The sequence below is a fragment of the Amyelois transitella genome, chromosome 27 (assembly GCF_032362555.1).
Source record: "Amyelois transitella isolate CPQ chromosome 27, ilAmyTran1.1, whole genome shotgun sequence".
Lineage (NCBI taxonomy): Eukaryota > Metazoa > Arthropoda > Insecta > Lepidoptera > Pyralidae > Amyelois > Amyelois transitella.
The window spans coordinates 3,841,765-3,862,099 of NC_083530.1; the positions used below are offsets into that span (position 1 = coordinate 3,841,765).

The following is a 20,335-nucleotide window of genomic DNA, read 5'->3' on the forward strand; positions in this document are numbered from 1 at the left end:
GCCAAAATGATTTCCATCACTCCGGTCATCGAACTGCCGAAAGTTTAGTTCATTCGACTCAATATAATTACCTATAATTTCCAATTTATTCACCCCCACAGGAATCAAAACGAGCTTTCTTCTACAGCATCGTGACAGAAGGCGGCGACAAGGAGAAACTTGAGGCATTTGTCAATTTCTGCGAGGACGCCATCTTTGAAATGACACACGCGTCTAGTCTCATGGCCGCTTCGGAAGAAACAGTTGGTGGACCGAAAAATAGAGAGGCTAGATATAATATGTACATGGGAGATGATGAGGACGAAAGGTGGGTTAAATATTTGGAACATTAGCTTAAGTCCCGTGGAATTTTCCAGACAAAACTAAGCCGATTTAAACTCTGGTACGTAAATGAATAACAGACAGACCGGCTTTTGACTTCTGGATCTTGATTTTAGATATTCTTGGCGAAAATGGGACAAGAATACCGAGATGATACTATTTAACATTACTACATGACGGCAGTTTAGAATAAGACCAGTCTATGCCCGTGTCTTGTTATCTCTTTCCCGTGGATAATAAAAAGGCGACTAAGGAATAAGGCACATCAACCTAGTACAGCTTTTACCATGATCCAATATGAGTTTGGCTTTCCTGCAATAATTGCGGAGGTCACATGGGAGTCGCTTCGTGTAAAGACTTGTCTTACTAAATTAAGGATCGTGGTCAAAAATCGCACCCATGTCTCTCCTCCAGAGAAGTGGGAATATAACCGGAATTAACGCCAGGAGAAAGAAGAAAATTTTAAAAAAAAACCTAATTCTCAACTTTCCATTTATGAATTCTGTCTTCGATCAGTAATTCAAACAGTACATAATTTCAGAGCCGATAAAAACCCGTTCCGTCGGGGCTTCCAATCAGTCAAGGACGGACTCTCCACGGCATTTTCATCCTTATCACCATCAAACATAAAGGCAAAAATGGCGGATTTGCAACAAATGCCGCCCGCCGAATTAGCAGTAGGCTTCTTCAAGATGTTCTTCTATATGTTCTACTATCTGGGATATGGTGTGTTGGTCGTTATTAGGTGAGTTTCATTATATATTTATATATATATATTTATTGTATTGTGAGAAAGGTTATTTTTGCCTAATGCTTTCTTTAAGGAATATATTAATCTCAAACAAAAAAAAATGTATACAATATTAAAATTGAAATCATATAATATATAATTGTAAAATTGAACTATAAATGGCACAATAACAATAAAGGATTGGTAATAAGGGCATCTGCCTTATTCCCAGTAGTCTCTGCCTACCCCTTTGGACATGAGGCGTTGATTATATATATATCATCATCAACAGGATTTTTTATTGCAACGTTACATATATTTTAAATTTATATTTGAAAAATAAAATCACTGTTATTCATATAAATTTATATAAGTTTATGAGAAACAACTAACAGTTTTTGTTTTTAATTCATGTACATGTTTTGTATATTTCACGCAACGTCACGGCACAGCCATTGGTAATGAATTCACTACAATGAATGCGTTTTATTTATTTATTTCATACTTCCTTCTTTTTTATAATATTTTTTTTTTACGTTTTTAACTATATTATGCTGGTTCAATATGTAGCTCTCGCGTTTCTAAAATATTAACGATCGGGACAAAAGAACGATGTGTAGGTAATTAAGAGGTTGAAAAATTATAACCTATTGGTATGGTCACGAAGAGCGGCTATGTTGTTCTGATCATTATAAATAAATAAATATATATGGGACAAATTACACAGATTTAGTTAGCCTCGAAGTTAGTTCGAGACTTGTGTTACGAGATACTAACTCAACGATACTATATTTTATAATAATTACTTATATAGATAAACATCCAAGAACAGTCAGAGAAAGTTCGTTTCTCATGATGCCCTGACCGGGATTCGAACCCGGGACCTCCGGTATCACAGACAAGCGTATTACCGCTACGCCACAGAGCCCGTCTTATCAGTGCAAGATTTGATTTTTGCGGGTAGTTCAATGTTATATGTTACACGTCATATTGTAATTCTCCTAATATTTGATCCTCGCTTTTTTATGCAAATTAAGTATACTTGTTGTAATATTAATAAATTGGTTTATATCGAACTACAATTTAGGGTAGAAGTTTTACATGGCTATAGTAGTAGCATAGTACCTAGTAAATATATCGTTTTGCCTACTATAACCTATATCGTTTTGCTTGCTATTTACATAGTTAGCGTCAGTTGATCTAACTGGTAATAGTTTTTAAGGGTCTATAATTCTATAAAGCTTTTTTTAATTTGATCATAATAAGAACACATGTTTGCACATCAGAAGTACCATATTGATGTTATTTTTTATGAGTCTTTAATTCTTCATAACTTATTTTTCTCACAAAAATCTACTCAAAAACATTAATTTTTTTTGTAATATTCCACTTTTCAGCACCAAATCTCTTAATCTTGGGCATTATTAAGCGCGTTTGTACTAATATATTTTTTTAAATTTTAGTTGAATTTATACGATTTACACATTAAGATGTCGATAGCATGTTAAGAAAATTTCCGATAGCCATCTTAAGGTACCATTGCGATCAATGGGTTAATTCTAATATGTTTATAGGTACATCTTCGGCGTACTCCTCGGTCTGATGCGAGGTCCTCAAGTGGAAGAGGTGCCCCCTGAGCCAACTGAGGAGGAGAAAATCGGTCAGTTGAGACACAGATTGCTAGCGACACAAAGTAAGAGGCACTACAGGTATATAGAGTGAGGCTTAGGCTTGAAGTCACTTGGGTATTTTTCTATTAATTAACTATTAATTTACTGAAGAAATACAATTATCTTTTTGTTATGAATGTTGACTTGTGTTAAAGCTATGAAATTTTGAAAAGAATGTTCTTTTTTTTAAAAGAAAAGTTTGAATTTGATTCGTTGTCAATTTTGACACAATTTTTTTTTTTTTGGTTTGTTTCGAAAGGTTGACTTGGCAGAGAATGCTGTTGAGCATTGGAGTCAATTATTGTTACTTTATGATATTTAAATAAAGAATTTCAAATGACAGTCTCTCTATGTAAACACATTACGGTAAGATTATTATCAAAGCTACATACTCACAATAAGATTTTTAATTACCTTATTCTGTAACTGATATGTTGATACTGAATCTGTCTCATGTAATAATATCACATTTTAACTAATTAATAAATTTTGTAAATACTTAATCGTGCCCAAACAAGTGACTTTAAACACAACAAACAAAACTTAATCGCAAAACGCAGATCTAACAACGCAACTCATTGGATGTGCTGTCAAAATTATAACACTTTTCATAACAATACTACATACATTTAATATGTGAATCCTAACGGATAATCTCACTAAATTATTTACAAGGTCTTTGCACTAACTGAACGATTATTTGAAAATTTCTTATTGGCATTTCATTGTGTAGACTTTTAAACTTGAAATTCTTATTTTGAGTGATCGCATAGCGACCTATCACTATCTGAATCTCAATTCTATCATTCTGCTCAACGAAGTCTAAGTGTCTTTTTAAAAACTATGATCTGTCTACCCCGTAAGGGATAAAGATGTAATTTATGTATGTATTGATGTTCATAGCCCTCATTGTGGTATTAGGCGATAAGATTAATAATGAAAGATCTTCAGCAATTTCTACGCGAGCGAAGATTATGACAAAATATTATGTCTCGAGCTCGGGCTATGTTAAAAATGAGCTTAAATGTATTAAAATAAAGCACACAATCCTCAAATATCCATAACTCTGCTCAATTCAATGTCTAATTTTCTAGGTCCAACCCGTCACTTGCCAGCGTTACCAGCGGCTGACGACACGGGGCAAATGCAGGTGCAAGCTTTCGGTCTGGACATCACTAAGGAAGACAATGGCCAGTAAGTGTTATTATATATATATAATCTATCATATATCTTATCTAATCTATAATAATTCTTGAAGCAACAACCGTCGTGTGATTAAATCTTCACGAAACAATTTATATTTTATGTTTATTTGAATTTATTTTAATAAGTTACGGCCTGCTTTCAAAATTCGCATTTTATAACCATACCTTAATGTATCACTAAATACTTGAACTTACCTTATTTAATAAGGATATAGGATATAGATAAGGGTTTTAATATGGACGTTAGAGACTGGATCCCACAAAACAGGAAATCCTAGCTGTGAGATCAGTGCCTAATTGTAATTTAAAATTTTTGATGAGAATAATTAAACAATATCAATTTCAAACAAATCGCTTTTAAGGTACAGAAGTTAGGCTTTGGAATCACAAAGGATTCTGGGTTCGCGCCCTAGTCAGGAAAATGTATTGAAAGTAGGAAGTTGCGGTTTTGATTCGACGTAGTACCTGGTTGATAATATATCCGATGTTTATATAGGCGACCCAATTAACCTTTGATTGGAAAAAAACCTACATTAATCCTTTCTCTTGAATCTCTTTATCTATTAAAAGAGCCTGAAATTAAATACGCTGCGTAGTTTGAGAGATTCAAACGTATACAAGGGCAGACAGCGAGAAACGACTTTATTCTATACTATGTAGTAATAAGACATTATAATATATATGTATATTTTTTTCAGAATCCAAGTGAAACCCCACGAATCCCCGAGCACCTCCACGCCATCTTCCGGCGAGGAAGCGGACGCGTCGCTGGACGAGAGCGCGGAACACTCGGAGGAGAACAAACCGCCTTCACTCATCGATCTATTGGGGTAAGCTGTATGAGAGCGTGTTGTAACATGTTCCGTCCGAACGTTGACAGTATTTGAAGATTCTCATGTTTTTTTTTAATTAGACTGACTCTAGCCCACGCGAAAGGGGAACAAATTCAAAATTTGTATTTATTATTATGGGATATTACGAACATCACATAATAATTGTCATATCTTTTAGTTTGACAACATTGTCTTGATGTCGAATAAATTACTTAGGTCTAAGTGTAGCGCCACTTCTAAAGCGTCAGTGCAGAAGAAACGGTAACAAACTGCGCTGCAACAGTTTCTTCAATTACGACAACTTGACTATAATCCAAAATTAGAACGAGAAATAGAAAGTGAACATAGTGTTATGATGGATTAACTTTCAACCACTTTCGCACGAGCTTAAACTGATTGTTTTTCTTCCATATCTGACTCAGACGAAAAAACTCTAGTAAGACACAAATATAAATTGGTGTTTTTTTACTGACAAGATTGTCTACTTAATAATTTTTTGAAAAGGATCAATGATTTGGCTTCCTGATCAAAGTTTTACAGCGCTTTCGATTATCATTTGATTTTCAATTAAATGAATGATCTGTATATTTCAGAGGAGAGCAAGCCAAGAAACAAGCGCAGGAGCGGATAGAGGCTCAAGCCGCTCAGCAAGCGGCCATGTCCGCCATCGAGGCTGAGAGCAAGAAGGTATGTAGGCAATAGGCTATTTTACTGTAATAAAAATATCATCGTAAATACTCACATCAAAGTGGTCTTCACAAAAATGAGGACGTGTTTTTGGTCATTTATCATCAGGATTACGCCTAGCAAGCTAAAACCACTTCTTGCGAATATTCGAATTCATCGGGACAGAAAAAAAAAACAGTTTCGTAGGAATTTTAATCGTTGTATGCATTGAGGCACTGCACAAGATAAGATATAAGATAGTTTTTAGAACTTTGACAAATAGCTTATTGTTCCTGGGGAATATGAGCAGTCACTGTAGCAAGCGCTGTCGTTGTTTCGCTTTTTATTTTGCCGTAAAACGGGACAGCGATAGTTTTTCGCGCGATTAAAACGGCGTGCGCGTACCTTGCTACAGGGCAGATTTAAAAGGAGAACTGGCAATCTATTCGCCGAAAGGATATTAATATTAATTGTTTGTCAATATTACGTACATAAATGAAGCCTCTGTCCCAGATTCTATACGGTTACTTCATTCCTCCACCATCATTAATGATCCATACTTTGAAGTACCAGTTTGTTATTGAATTTCATGACAGATTATAATTTTTTAATGTGTGGGTTTTCACTAATTATTATTTTTATATGTTTTAGAAACCTCGTTTTAAGCAAAAAAATAAAGCTTGCATAAAACTTAAATACATTTATGTTTGTTGTCGGCAGGCGGTTCAGGGCCCGGCCCCATCAGCATTGTCGCAAGTGGACCTCTCAGTATACACGCGGCGCTGCGTGTCGTTCCTCGCGAGAAACTTCTACAACCTGAAGTATGTCGCGTTGGTTCTCGCCTTCTGTATCAACTTCGTGCTTCTATTCTACAAGGTGAGATCTTATTGCTTTTAGAGCTATATTTCTTGGCGTTTCTCGGTATTTCTCACTTGTTTCTCAGTTTTTCTCGATATGTTTTAGAATGGTTTTTTACAATCTATTTCCTGTTTTTTATCAAGTTGCGAAACTCACGTTTCCTTACTCGACGTTCTTTTTATTAAAGTGTAGGTACTGTAGTGAATAGCCTTCTAAACTGTTTTCATTGCCCTAAAGTAACTAAAAAAAAAAAAACCTTGACGTAATTTTATTGACCCGCATTGCTAATAAAGGGGCAATTATCAGTTTGAATTCGTTTTTACTAACGCGGTTCTTTACAAAGCAACATTGGTTTTTCAAACATTTCACTTCCTATTTTAACGGTTAGGTATCAACCCTGGATGACGACAGTGGCGGCGAAGGATCCGGTGTGGGCGACCTCATCGGCGGATCCGGATCCGGGCAGGGGTCCGGCAGTGGGGATGGTAAGATAATATTTTAATTTAGTAACCTGATAGAATAGAACAGAATGGATTTATTTTCAAAATTGGATACAAGGTATCACTTATTGACGTCACATAACTTAAATCTAATTATAACTACTACCGCTTCCAAAGCGCATGTGTAGAAGAAGCGGCGGAACAAACTATGTTGAAGCTCCTATTCATCCTCTTTTGAGCCGCATTGACGCAATGCACGCGTCCGATTGTGTTTTGTTTTTTACTTTTCCATTTACGATTATAGTCAAATTTTATTCAAAAACAGCTCCGTATTTTTATTTTACAATTCCCAAAAATAATAAGCGACACTTCAAGACAAACTACACTGCAGCATTTTCATCGGACGTCAATTTACATCATGATATTTATTTCACACTCAGAAACACGCAGATTTTTCTGAGCATAGTATTATATTGACGAGCATTTTAAATTTTAGTCTATTCGGTTAGATATTGTCGCATTTCACCGGCGACGCCTTGGAATGACGATATTATCTAAGCGAATAGATTATAATTAATTACAAATTTATTTATCAAAAAAGCTAGTCACCATAGATGTCGAAAAAATATGTGACTGTAGAAGTGATAATTACTGGTTAATGTGACTTGGCAACTGACGGTTGTGACTTCATAACGTTTTTACTTTGCATCTCAATTTTGAGGTTTACTTGACACCTTTACAACGCGCGATGCTAGAGATGACATGTTGTTTCAAGTACAAAATGGCATGTGTTTTATTTGCAAATATTATTCAAGTTAAATCTTGAAAAAAATATATATTACCTTAAAAGCGTATAGTCTTCGGACCGAAAAAGCGAAGCGAGTGAGGTCTCCAATAGACGAATTTTTTTGTGTGTTTGTAACGAGATAACTATCTAACCGTTTGTCTAATTTTGATGAAATTTTGATCTAATTTTGATAAATTTGTAGTGCATCAAAATCGGTCAAATAGTTTTATATTTATGAGATATCGTAGTAAATAAAAGTGTTTGCGACGTCTGAATTCGCGCCGAACGACTAGTAGCAATTCAAACGTGTCACAGTTTGTCAAAAGCAGTTTCATACATTCTCCGCCAGGTGGCAGCGGCGAATCGGGCGAAGACGATGACAGTTTAGAAGTGGTTCACATAGACGAGGACTTCTTCTACATGGAGCACGTGATCAAGGTGGCCGCGGTGCTGCACTCTATCGTGTCTCTGGCCATACTTATTGGATACTATCATCTCAAGGTAATATAACCTATTATACAAAAACTTTTTCGCTATAGAAGGCCAGTCAATCAGATTGATATAATATAAAATGAAATGATGAAATTTTAAAAATTCTTACACTTACAGTAAACTACATTGTCCGCGGGTAACATAGGACTACAATTTACGTGAACGAAGTCGGGGGAAAACAGCTACCACTAATATATTCTTCGTCCCACTTGTAAAAATTTGGTTATACATAAGATACTAAATCTTATGACACAAGTCTCTAACTCTGCGTTAGTAATTTTTATAATCAATATTATATCCTCCTCCTCTGATCGTGATGGAAAATTTCTATTCTCATTGGTCTCATTGGTCGATAATTCATGAAAAGAATCTGACTAATGAGAATATAAATTTTCCGCCACGACCGGAAATCGAACCCGAAATTTGACATTCAGTCAGAGGAAGAACAGAAACCGCTGCCCCAAAAAGGTAGTCAATTGACATCATCGTAACCACATGAATTCCTATAATACATTTCTCAAAACTTTGTGGGTCGCATTTCATGACCCAAAATTTTTAATGGTATTTGTTCAAATTTTACTTATTACTTGAAAAATAATTAATGTTTAGGTGCCGCTGGCTATCTTCAAGCGAGAAAAGGAGATCGCTCGTCGCCTGGAATTCGACGGACTTTACATCGCCGAGCAGCCGGAGGACGACGACCTCAAAAGCCACTGGGACAAACTCGTCATATCTGCCAAGTAAGACTTATTGTAATCTATAGATACTAATATTATAAAGCTGAAGAGTTTGTTTGTTTGTTTGAACGCGCTTATCTCGGGAACTACTGGTTCGAATTAAAAAATATTTTTGTGTTGAATAGACCATTTATCGAGGATGGCTTTAGGCTATATAACATCACGCTGCAACTAAAAGGAGCAAAGAAATATTGAAAAATGTGAAAAGAACGGGAAATTATTAATTCTTGAGGGCTTAAAAGATGCCCAAAATAACTTTTCCACGCGGACGAAGTCGCGGGCACAGCTAGTAAATATATACGGGACAAATTACACTGATTGAATTAGCCTCGAAGTAAGTTCGAAACTTGTGTTACGAGATACTAACTCGACGATACTATATTTTACAATAAATACTTATATAGATAAACATCCAAGACCTAGGCCAATGAGAAAAAGTTCTTTTCTTTTCACATAGGTAATTATGTTTTGCCCCAACTCGAAAAAGGTTATAATTGTCCCAAATGCATTCTGTTTTAATCGTCCTTTTTTTGTCCCTGACAGGTCGTTCCCCGTAAACTATTGGGATAAGTTTGTGAAGAAGAAAGTGCGCGCCAAATACTCGGAGACTTACGATTTCGACAGCATTTCCAACATGCTCGGCATGGAGAAGACTTCATTCTCCGCCCAAGAAGACGAGGGCAGCAAGGGGCTTGTGCACTAGTGAGTAAACGTCTCGTTACTAGGTCCAAGGTTCTTTTACTGGTTGATGGTACACTTTCATTTAAGGTCCATCCATGTATTGGCGTTATTGCCTGTGATATGATTATTAATTAATAAAGGTATAATAACATGAATCATGATTTATCATAAAAGATGTATGACCTAAATTTTTATGTGATTTCTTTTAATCACAACGTCTACCTCGCAACGGGTATAGACGTGACTATATGTGTATATCAATGGCGGATTAACACATTTACCGCCAGTAGGCTGTTCAAATTTTGCCGCTCCTTGTGATTTCTTCATTTCGATACACGTAGAAAATAAGGTGGAGGTCAAATTTAACATTTTATAATAAAAAAAACTAAAATATGTTATACTCAAGTAGGAATTTGTTTATTTCTGAATAAAAATAAAAAAAAATTTGCCGCCCCCTCAAATCCGCCGCCATAACATTCAGCCTGCTGGTAAATCCGCCACTGATATTTATGAATGTAAAAAACTAATACCCTCCTCTTTATCCCCGCAGCATCCTTAACATAGACTGGCGCTACCAAGTGTGGAAGGCTGGCGTGACCATCACAGACAACTCGTTCCTCTACTCCCTGTGGTACTTCTCGTTCTCCGTGATGGGGAACTTCAACAACTTCTTCTTCGCTGCCCATCTCCTCGACGTAGCTGTGGGCTTCAAGACTTTGAGAACCATTTTGCAGTCGGTAACGCACAACGGGAAACAGGTCAGTGATATAATCAATCATATTAATGTTTCACCCATGTTTGTTACCTTAATTTCTCGTATATTGATCATCTTGCCGTGTGGTTCCCGGTACCAATGGAAAAAAGAATAGGACCACTCCATCTCTCTCCCATGGATGTCGTAAAAGGCGACTAAGGGGTACGCTTATAAACTTGGGATTCTTCTTTTAGGCGATGGGCTAGCAACCTGTCACTATTTGAATCTCAATTCTATCTTAAAGCCAAATAGCTGAACGTGGCCAATCAGTCTTTAAAAGACTGTTGGCTCTGTCTACCCCACAAGGGATATAGACGTGATTATATGTATATATGTATGTATATATTGATCAAATCGGCGACGTTCTGGCAAAAGGTCAGGTCAAGAGTTACCGAAACCGATGAGCTTGCTTTAAGGGAGTGATATATGTGGATGTAGCGAAAGAAGTTTGTAGGGATCGTGGCAAGTGGACAGATGTACATATGTAGTCTCTACCTACCCCTCCGGAAAGTAGGCGTGATTTTATGTATGGGTTTTCTCCCTTATTTATTTTCTTTCTTTTAGCTTGGTACAATTATTACAAAGTTTTTCACCTTCTAAACCTATATACGTTAACTCCGAAATTGGTTATATGTTTATGTGATATTGTTTCTGAAATAACTAACGGTACTCTTACGGTGAGGGAAAACATCGTGAGGAAACCTGCACATTCAAGCAACTGTATGTGCCATATGATCCAATACGGGCTAGGGTCCCCTGCAAAAGTTGCGTAGGTCAGATGGGGAGCCGCTTCGGGTAAAAACTGACTCACCCTATCCAGAATCCACGGTCAAAAACATACCCCGGGCTCCTCTCCAGATTGGTGAGGATGCAACCGGGACTTAAGTCAAGAAGATAGTTTATTAAATAAATCTCATTATTTGAACTAAATTGAAGTTAGTTCTCAATGTAGGAATAAATAACTTTATAACTATACTTCCTACAACTGAAGATAGAAAGAGAAAAGAGGAGAGAAATAATCAGTTAAAAATCACTATATTATACAACATAAAATTAAGAAAATCTATTTGGCAATAAAAGTTATTTTTTACATATCTCTCTAACAAACAACATCATGGCAACCGTTGCTATGGCGTATACCAAGATGGTTGCCTACTCAATAATTTCTAGTTCCCAATATATTTCAGCTCGTTTTGACCGTGATGCTGTTGACTATCATTGTGTACATATACACGGTGATAGCTTTCAACTTCTTCCGCAAGTTCTACGTTCAAGAGGAGGACGATGAAGTCAACAAGAACTGTCACGATATGTTGTCGGTGAGTATAGATATATCAAATATATTTTTTTTTTCAAATATTTTATTTTCCCTCAATTCTTAAGCAGTAAGTACATCGCATAGTTTAGATTATGAGAGACTGGTGTCTGAACTAAGCAGATGCTTGTATCTCATAAAACCTTATTTCATATGTAAACAATGTATCAATATATAAACAAAATATCACGCGATAGAAACGTCATAATATAATTTTTTTTAAAATCATTCAAATCCGTCCAATATGTCTAATAGTTCCCGAGCGTATACAAACAAATGGACAGATTTTTATTTTCAAATTCTTACCCTACCTAGTGCCTTGTGGTTCCCGGCACCAATACAAAAAATAATAGGACCACTCCATCTCTTTCCCATGGATGTCGTAAAAGGCGACTAAGGGATAGGCTTTCACAAACTTGGGATTCTTTTTTAGGCGTTGGGTTAGCATCCTGTCACTATTTTCATCTCAATTCCATCATTAAGCCAAATAGCTGAACGTGGCCATTCAGTCTTTTCAAGACTGTTGACTCTTATCTATTCCGCAAGGGATATAGACGTGACCATATGTTTGTATGTCTTACCCTACTACGTGTTTTTCATTACTCATTTTATATATATATATATAAAATGAGTATAGTATATAAATGAGTAGGGTATAGTATAGTATAGTATATAACCTAGTATATATATATAAAATGAGTAATGAAAAAGACGTACTAGGTTAAGTTATATATATTGATGTGTGTGTGTATGTCTGTCTGCCAGTGCTTCGTGTTCAACCTGTACAAGGGCGTGCGCGCGGGCGGCGGCATCGGCGACGAGCTTGAGCCGCCGGACGGCGACGACTCGGAGGTGTACCGCATCATATTCGACATCTCCTTCTTCTTCTTCATCATCGTCATACTGCTCGCCATATTGCAAGGTCGGTGGTATTGTTTTGTCACGTCTGTGGTTTGAGACTTGTAGTTCAAATCAAGAAATTGTAACCTCAACTGTCTAGTCGGTAGCCGAAGTTAAATCGTCGTTGAAGGCAGCTAAGAGGAGACATTATGTGATCCAAAATTTCAGATATCGCTTATTGCTAGAAGAGATCCATGGTTTTTTACTCTCTCTACAATTTAACGTCGGATCAACTCAATAAATTGCAACCTCTACTGTCTAATCGGTAGCCGAAGTTAAATCGTCGTTAAAGGCAGCTAAGAGACATTAAGTGATCCAAAATTTCAGATATCGCTTATTGCTAGAAGTGTCCACGGTTTTTTATTCTCTATACAATGAAAGGACGGATCACAGCCTGTTCGTCATATTCAAACTGCTTCTTTTTCATCTTTGTCACACTGCTCGCATCTTGCAAGTACAGTGGTTCTTCTCCCCCCAGAAACATAAAGGAAAGGTCTTCCGCCGGGCTAGGTTATATGCCTGGGAAACCGCGATACTGACAGTGTTTTTTTTTTTTTTATAATAGATTTGAGTGCGTTTGATCTCGATCTTTGTGTTAGTAAGCCAGATGAGGCCGAAGGTGCTCTACGCAACTTCAAATAATGCCCATTCACACTTTCCTCAAAAATCCTTAAGTTACATATATCGGGGAGGGAATTCCAAATCAGCGGTTCGCATGATACCTAAAAGATTTGTAAAAATCACAAGATGGAATCCCTGCCCACGCCACGTCGTCGGATATTTGAATGGTGCTAGAGATAATCGAGTCGAAGGTTGTATTTATGCTCCAATCAGTGAAAACTTTGCTTGCGAGATTTAGTTTACTAGCAGCTATTGGCTGATAGCAAAGCATACTTCACTGTCATTGACTCATGCCGTGTCGCGTAGAGATTTCACCACAGTTTCATCCTACTATCCTACTACTATTATAAAGGCGAAAGTTTGTATGGATGTATGGATGTTTGTTACTCTTTCACGCAAAAACTACTGAACCGATTACCATGAATTTTGGTATGTAGGTAGCTGAAGACCCAGAATAACACAGGCTACTTTTTATCCCAGAGTTCCCGCGGGATTGATAGGGTTTCCATGCGGACGAAGTCGCGGGCGGCCTCTAGTACTTTATATATTTAGTTCAGTTTAATGGGACAGTCCATAAATCGCAGCTAAATCGTCCCCCATAGGTATATTAAAACAGCTTGGACTACTATTTCCTTCTCTCCCGGCTTCGCGGGACGCCATAAGGTCAGGTCAAGAGTTCTCGAAACTGACGAGCTTGCATGAAGAGAGTTATGAAAGTGGCTAGAACGAAAAAAGTTTGCAGCATCTAAATTGAAAAAATTAACTTATTATTCTTGCAGGTTTGATCATCGACGCCTTTGGAGAGCTCCGTGACCAGCTGGAGTCAGTTAAAGAGGATATGGAGTCCAACTGCTTCATATGCGGCATCAATAAAGATTACTTTGATAAGGTAATATGAACATTCTGACAGTCAGACTATAGCATTGTTTACCGCCTGACATATGTGCATGATGGTCAATTGAGAAAGAGCGTCGGTGGTAGAATCGGTAGTCGAATGTAATAAATAAATAAATAATAAATAAATACGGGACAAATTACACTGATTGAGTTAGCCTCGAAGTAAGTTTGAGACTTGTGTTACGAAATTCTAACTCAACGATACTAAATTTTATTATAAATACTTATTATATAGATAAACATCCAAGACCCAGGCCAATCAGAAAAAGTTCTTTTCTCATCATGCCCTGGCCGGGATTCGAACCCGGGACCTCTGATGTCACAGACAAGCGTACTACCGTTGAGAAAGAGCGTCGGTAGTAGAATCGGTAGGGTGGCCGGTTAAAATGTGTGCGGCGCAAAGAAGCACAGGTTGGAATCCCACATCGGCCATTTACCAATGCCTAATGGGATAAGTCCGCCATTCCAAGTGATTTGATTATTTTATAACTATGTACCTACTATTTTCTTGTTACTATGTAAATTTCTATGTAATAAAGATATTACAAACTATTTACAAAGTTATGTAGGTACATTAGCTTGAAAACTAACCGATGCTCTTACGGTGAGGGAAAACCTTCTATGAAAACCTGCACATTGAGGCAACTGAATGTGTACCCATGATCGATCCAATACGGATGAGTTCTCTTGCAAAGGTTGCGGAGGTCAGATGGGAGTCGCTTCGTGTCTCACCCAATACAGGATCCATAGTCAAAGGCATGCCCCGGGCTCCTCTCCAGAGATTATACCCGGCAGTTTAGAATATGACCATATCTTTTTCATGGATGTCGCAAAAGGCAACTAAGGGGAAGGCTAATAAACTTGGAATTCTTCTTTCTCTCACTATATTAACCTCAGTTCCATCTTAAGCCAAACGTCGCCTTTCATTCATTTCACTGTTGTCTCTGTCTACCCTGTAAGAGATATAGACGTGATTATATGTATGTACATAAATATAGTCACGTCTATATACCTTAAGGGGTAGACAGAGCCAATAGTCCCGAAAAGACTGAATGGCCACACTCAGCTGCTCGGCTTAATGATGGAATTGAGATCCAAATAGTGACAGGTCGCTAGCCCATCGCCTAAAAAAAAGGATCGCAATTTTATAAGCCTGTCCCTTAGTCGCCTTATACGACATCCGTGGAAACGAGATGGAGTGGTCCTATTCTTTTTTGTATAGGTGCCGGGAACCACACGGCACTATATAATATGTAACTACTAATATGTTTAAGGCTACCGCTAGGACATATTCATCTGTCCCGCCTGTCTCGCTTGCTGGTACGCCGCTTAAACGGGTCTCGCAGTTCAAGTACCTGGGGCACTGGGTGACGGAGACCCTTAGTGATGACCTGGACATTGATAGGGAGCGTAGGGCATTGTCTGTCAGATGTAATATGTTGGCCCGTAGATTTGCTAAGTGCCCCTGTAATGTAAAAATAACGTTGTTTAAGGCATACTGCCAGGTATTTTACACATGCAGTCTATGGGTCAGCTTTACGCAGAGGGCATACAGTGCCCTACGTGTTACATATAATAATGGCATGAGGGCGCTCTTGGGGTTGCCAAGATACTGCTCCGCATCAGGTATGTTCGTACAGGCTCAAATTGACACTTTTCAAGCTATAGCCCGAAAGAGGGTAGCCTCCTTGATGCGCAGGTTGAACGGCAGCCCCAATCGTCTACTCAGAGTCATCGCTGGCAGGGTAGATGGGCCCTTTTTATGTCACTGGACTCGACAGCATTCGAGGGCTTTGGCGCAAAACGTCTCTTTCGCAAAATGTCCCCTGGTCGCAAAACATCTCTTTCGCAGAATGTCTCTTTCGCAGAACATCTCTTTCGCAGAATGTCTCTTTCGCAGAACATCTCTTTCGCAGGATGTCTCTTTCGCAGAATGTCTCTTTCGCAAAATGTCGCGCCAGGGACTTAGAATAAAATTTGATTCTCAAAGCAAAATCATTTATTACAATTATAGAGTAATTATGCAACCTTAAACTACTTAATTTTTGGGTCCAAAACAAACTGAGAAAAATATGAAACACTCCCCCGTGTTGACCTTAAACATAACTTAATATTGTTTTGACTTTTACTGTTTTTATAAAAGACTTTTACTGTGTTAATATAAAGAGACATCCTGCGAAAGAGATGTTCTGCGAAAGAGACATTCTGCGAAAGAGATGTTCTGCGAAAGAGACATTCTGCAAAAGAGATGTTTTGCGACCAGGGGACATTTTGCGAAAGAGACGTTTTGCGCCAAAGCCCATTCGAGCTTAAATAAAAACGTGTCAAATTATTAACATTAGTACATAAGATTTACTAACAACTCTGGACTGTGTCTGAAATAAACATATTTTATTTTATTTATTTTTATTTTTATATGTATGTATGTATGTATCAAATTATTCCCACAGGTTCCGCACGGGTTCGACACGCACGTGCAACGGGAACATAATCTCGCCAACTATATGTTCTTCCTCATGCATCTTATCAACAAGCCGGATACGGAGTATACGGGTAAGTGAGAGTATACGCTGACTCAAAGGTAACAAGGATGATTTTTGCGAATGGACAGCTGAAAGCGGACACTAGGTCCTGTGTGTAAGGCGCTGGCGCACCTATATGATGCTCCTAGAGTGTAGAGCCTTGAAGGTGCAGCTGGGGACAAGAGGCAGAGTACGCAAAGAAATGCGTGATTGGAAAATCTCAGTTAAGTAAGTATACATTTTGTCCTGTTAATGGATAGGTCTCGTATAACAAACTAGGTACATATATGTGCTGTAACCTAAACACCATTAAGAAATGGTACATTTTTGAGGAAATTATGAACAGACAAAAATACACAAACGTTAACTAAACTATTTGATGTCGTGACTTTTAAATAAAAGAAGTAAAACTCTATAACATTTTTCCTATACTTATTACAAATTCCCCAAAAAAAATGGTTTCTTTACTTATAACCCCTCTTTTCAGGTCAAGAGACGTTCGTATGGAACATGTACACCCAAAGATGTTGGGACTTCTTCCCCGTGGGAGACTGCTTCAGGAAGCAATACGAGGACCTGATGGGAGAATAGACCGCGCATTAGAAGAATAAGCATTTTGTTCTTATGGTTTTAAGTTCAATTTAAAAAAAAAATGTATTTAATTTCTGTACACGAATTAATAATTTAACAGTTTTAGTACTAAATAAAACAAAAACTAATATTTAAAAATTAAATGTACTTGGTTCTATCAAGTTTAATATTTTGTTTATAAAACTGAAGAAAGTGGGTAACTTAATATTTATATAAAGTCTATACCTACCTACTATACTTTTGACACCTGTATGTAAATGCGCTTCTGCGCAAGTCACGTTAGGTTCTGGGTAGCGTTAGGCAAAAGGCTTTTGAAAACATTTGATTTTTAAACTTATGACAGTATTTTAATATACCTATATATAAAGCTACCATATATATTTCTTTGAAAGTAAATTGTTTTTGTATGTTTTACTGTGTTTGTTGAATCTAATTGAGAAGAACAAAGAGAATATAAAAATATGTAATATTGAAAGTTATAGATATTCTTAAATGTCTTGTGTAAAATATATTGTTTTATTAACTCAGTTAAATAACTAAAATCTGCTAAATAAAATAAGGTAGGCTTTGCTCAAAATTGTCTTCTGTGAATACTCAAAAACTTATTCTTTTACATATTCTATTATATGTCTTTTACTGAATTTGTACAGTTCGCAAAATAAAAAAAACAGTTGCAACATATCTACATAAGTTTCAAGTATTAATAAAATTTGATATTTAATGAGTAATATTACTTCGACAAATTTAAATTAACTGTACAAAACCTAGACTACAGAAAGAAAGTAGTAAGTAACACAAAATCTACACTTAAAAATACTTTAAGGTATGTTAAAAAAATTAAGGAGCAAAGATGATATTTTTCCTTCAAACTACGCAAAGAAAAAAAATATGCAGTAATTGTTTTTAAATAAGTATTGATGCATAGTCTACTTTCGTAGTCGACAATAGATACTAGAAATTTTCTCTATTACAATGTAAAAGATAGAAAATCGTTAGGTAATATTTTCCTTCGTAATTATGAATTAAGTGGCCTTTCCAAGTAAACTTTTCTATTTAACTATTTCGAAATATAGTTTATGTAAGATATTATAAAATGTTAATTAAACTATTTAACTCATAATGGTATTTTTTATTCACAAAACTAATCCTCTACCAAAAATTTATTAAGTAGTTGTGCAATATTCCAAATGTATGATAAAAATGAAACAAAGTTTAAGTAACATCACTTTATTTACATTTAAGATAAATTTAAATAGGTACATACAAGATTTTTTAAGCAAAAAAATTACACTAAAATCGCACATATTAAACTTTTGCTTCATTCGAGTTTTCGACGGAATGTACAATTTTATTTGTATAGTTTCAAACTGTTTTAGTTACACAAGTGCTGACCATAATTATTTATACTCTATCACATGCTTCGCTTTAAAAATACATACGTGACGTAGTAAATCATATTGCTTACAATACCAGAAAACGTACTCTTAACTCTGCGACAATCACCACTTCTTTAAATAATTTATTAATGTAAGTATTAAAGGCTGTAAAAATAACACTAAATAAAAACAGTCATTTAAAAATCTCCACTAACAGCAACAAAATGAGAGACATTAATCGCAATATCATAGGAGTCTTCAAGATCCACAAATGAGCAATAGACTTTGCAAAGAGTTCTTCAATGCATTAAACAACTATTTTGGGTCAAAAGGGAATAAAAAAATTGCCACGGTAAGCCATTGGTCTTGTTATGAGTCTAACGAACAGAAATGTAGATATTTATACGAAGACTTTATAAAGAAATGATTAACTTAGTTAATGAGTACACCACACAGTACCAACAATACACACTGTGCGTAAATTGTTGGCACTGTGTGTTGTTAGTGGGTTCGAATCCTATACTAAATGTGGAACTCAAATGTCACAAGTTGTTTTTGCCAAACCATTGTATTGCGGAAGACAGGTGGTACATACAGTCACAAATTGGGCACTATTTGAGCTTACGTGCACCACTTTAGGCCTCATCTTGCTTACCACCAGGCAGCACTCAAACTTGCAAGTCTTGAACTAACTTCATGATCAATTTGTGTAATCTGTCCCGTATATTTCGGTTTATAATAGGAAATATAATATGACAACAGAGTAAAACAACCATTTCGAAGCAATTAAAAAATTTAGCAATAGCTGCAAAAAATAAAATTGTTGCAATTGACATACTCAACACTTCCTATATTGACTACTAAGGATATAAATTTTACAAGAGTCCCATTTATGTTGGCATTTTTATAACGAAACGTGCGTTCCCACAAAAGCGAAGACACAGAATTAAGACCAGAATCATACCAATCAGATTAAATTCGCATCAAATGGACTGCTGTGACTGGTGGAATTTTAGAACTCTGCTTGTGTGGAGACGCACTTTACTGTTGCGATTGACATAACGCTTCCTATATTGACCACTTGGGATATAATTTTACAAGAGTCCCATTTTTGTTGGCATTTTTATATCGAAACGTGCGTTCCCACAAAAGCGAAGACACAGAATTAAGACCAGAATCATACCAATCAGATTAAATTTGCATCAAATGGACTGCTGTGACTGGTGGAATTTTAGAACTCTGCTTGTGTGGAGACGCACTTTACTGTTGCGATTGACATAACGCTTCCTATATTGACCACTTGGGATATAATTTTACAAGAGTCCCATTTTTGTTGGCATTTTTATATCGAAACGTGCGTTCCCACAAAAGTGAAGGAACTGTTTAAGGTGTAAAATAAGACCAATCAGGTAAAATTTGCAATAAATCTACTGCTGTGAATGGTCAAATTTTAAGAACTGATTGTGTGGAAACGCACACTACTGTTGCAATTGTCATACTCAACACTTCTTTTATAGACCACTTGGGATAAAATTCTACAAGAGTTCCATTTATGTTGGCATTTTTATAACGAAACGTGCGTTCCCACAAAAGCGAAGACGGAGAGTTAAGACCAGAATTATACCAATCAAATTTGCATCAAATGGACTGCTGTGACGGGTCGAATTTTAGAACTCTGCTTGTGTGGAGACGCACTTTACTGTTGCGATTGACAAAACACTTCATATATTGACCACTTGGGATAAAAATTTACAAGAGTCCCATTTATGTAGGTATTTTTATAACGAAACGTGCGTTCCCACAAAAACGAAGACGCAGAGTTACGACCAGAATTATACCAATCAAATTTGCATCAAATGCACTGCTGTGACGGGTCGAATTTTCAGAACTCCGCTTGTGTGGAGACGCACTTTACTGTTGGGTTTGACATAATACTTTC

At 36.6% G+C, this 20,335-nt stretch overlaps 1 protein-coding gene across 6 annotated transcripts in view; it reads left to right on the top strand.

Moving 5' to 3' along the window:
* The window catches only part of LOC106141160 (ryanodine receptor), a 113,998-nt gene extending 95,858 nt beyond the window's left edge, over window positions 1-18,140 (top strand). For 4 of the 6 annotated variants that reach the window (XM_060952055.1, XM_060952054.1, XM_060952057.1 and 1 more), the window contains 17 exons: window positions 102-307; window positions 863-1,066; window positions 2,626-2,744; window positions 3,816-3,915; window positions 4,625-4,756; window positions 5,353-5,446; window positions 6,146-6,301; window positions 6,672-6,768; window positions 7,860-8,011; window positions 8,612-8,742; window positions 9,283-9,441; window positions 9,971-10,178; window positions 11,362-11,493; window positions 12,255-12,411; window positions 13,790-13,899; window positions 16,358-16,460; window positions 16,917-18,140. In XM_060952055.1, coding sequence (XP_060808038.1) covers window positions 102-307; window positions 863-1,066; window positions 2,626-2,744; window positions 3,816-3,915; window positions 4,625-4,756; window positions 5,353-5,446; window positions 6,146-6,301; window positions 6,672-6,768; window positions 7,860-8,011; window positions 8,612-8,742; window positions 9,283-9,441; window positions 9,971-10,178; window positions 11,362-11,493; window positions 12,255-12,411; window positions 13,790-13,899; window positions 16,358-16,460; window positions 16,917-17,020 — 2,364 coding nt within the window. In that variant the 3' untranslated portion in view covers window positions 17,021-18,140. The remainder of the gene's footprint in view (window positions 1-101; window positions 308-862; window positions 1,067-2,625; window positions 2,745-3,815; window positions 3,916-4,624; window positions 4,757-5,352; window positions 5,447-6,145; window positions 6,302-6,671; window positions 6,769-7,859; window positions 8,012-8,611; window positions 8,743-9,282; window positions 9,442-9,970; window positions 10,179-11,361; window positions 11,494-12,254; window positions 12,412-13,789; window positions 13,900-16,357; window positions 16,461-16,916) is intronic. The other 2 variants (XM_060952058.1, XM_060952060.1) reach the window with 1 other exon arrangement.
* The last annotated feature ends 2,195 nt before the right edge of the window (window positions 18,141-20,335 follow it).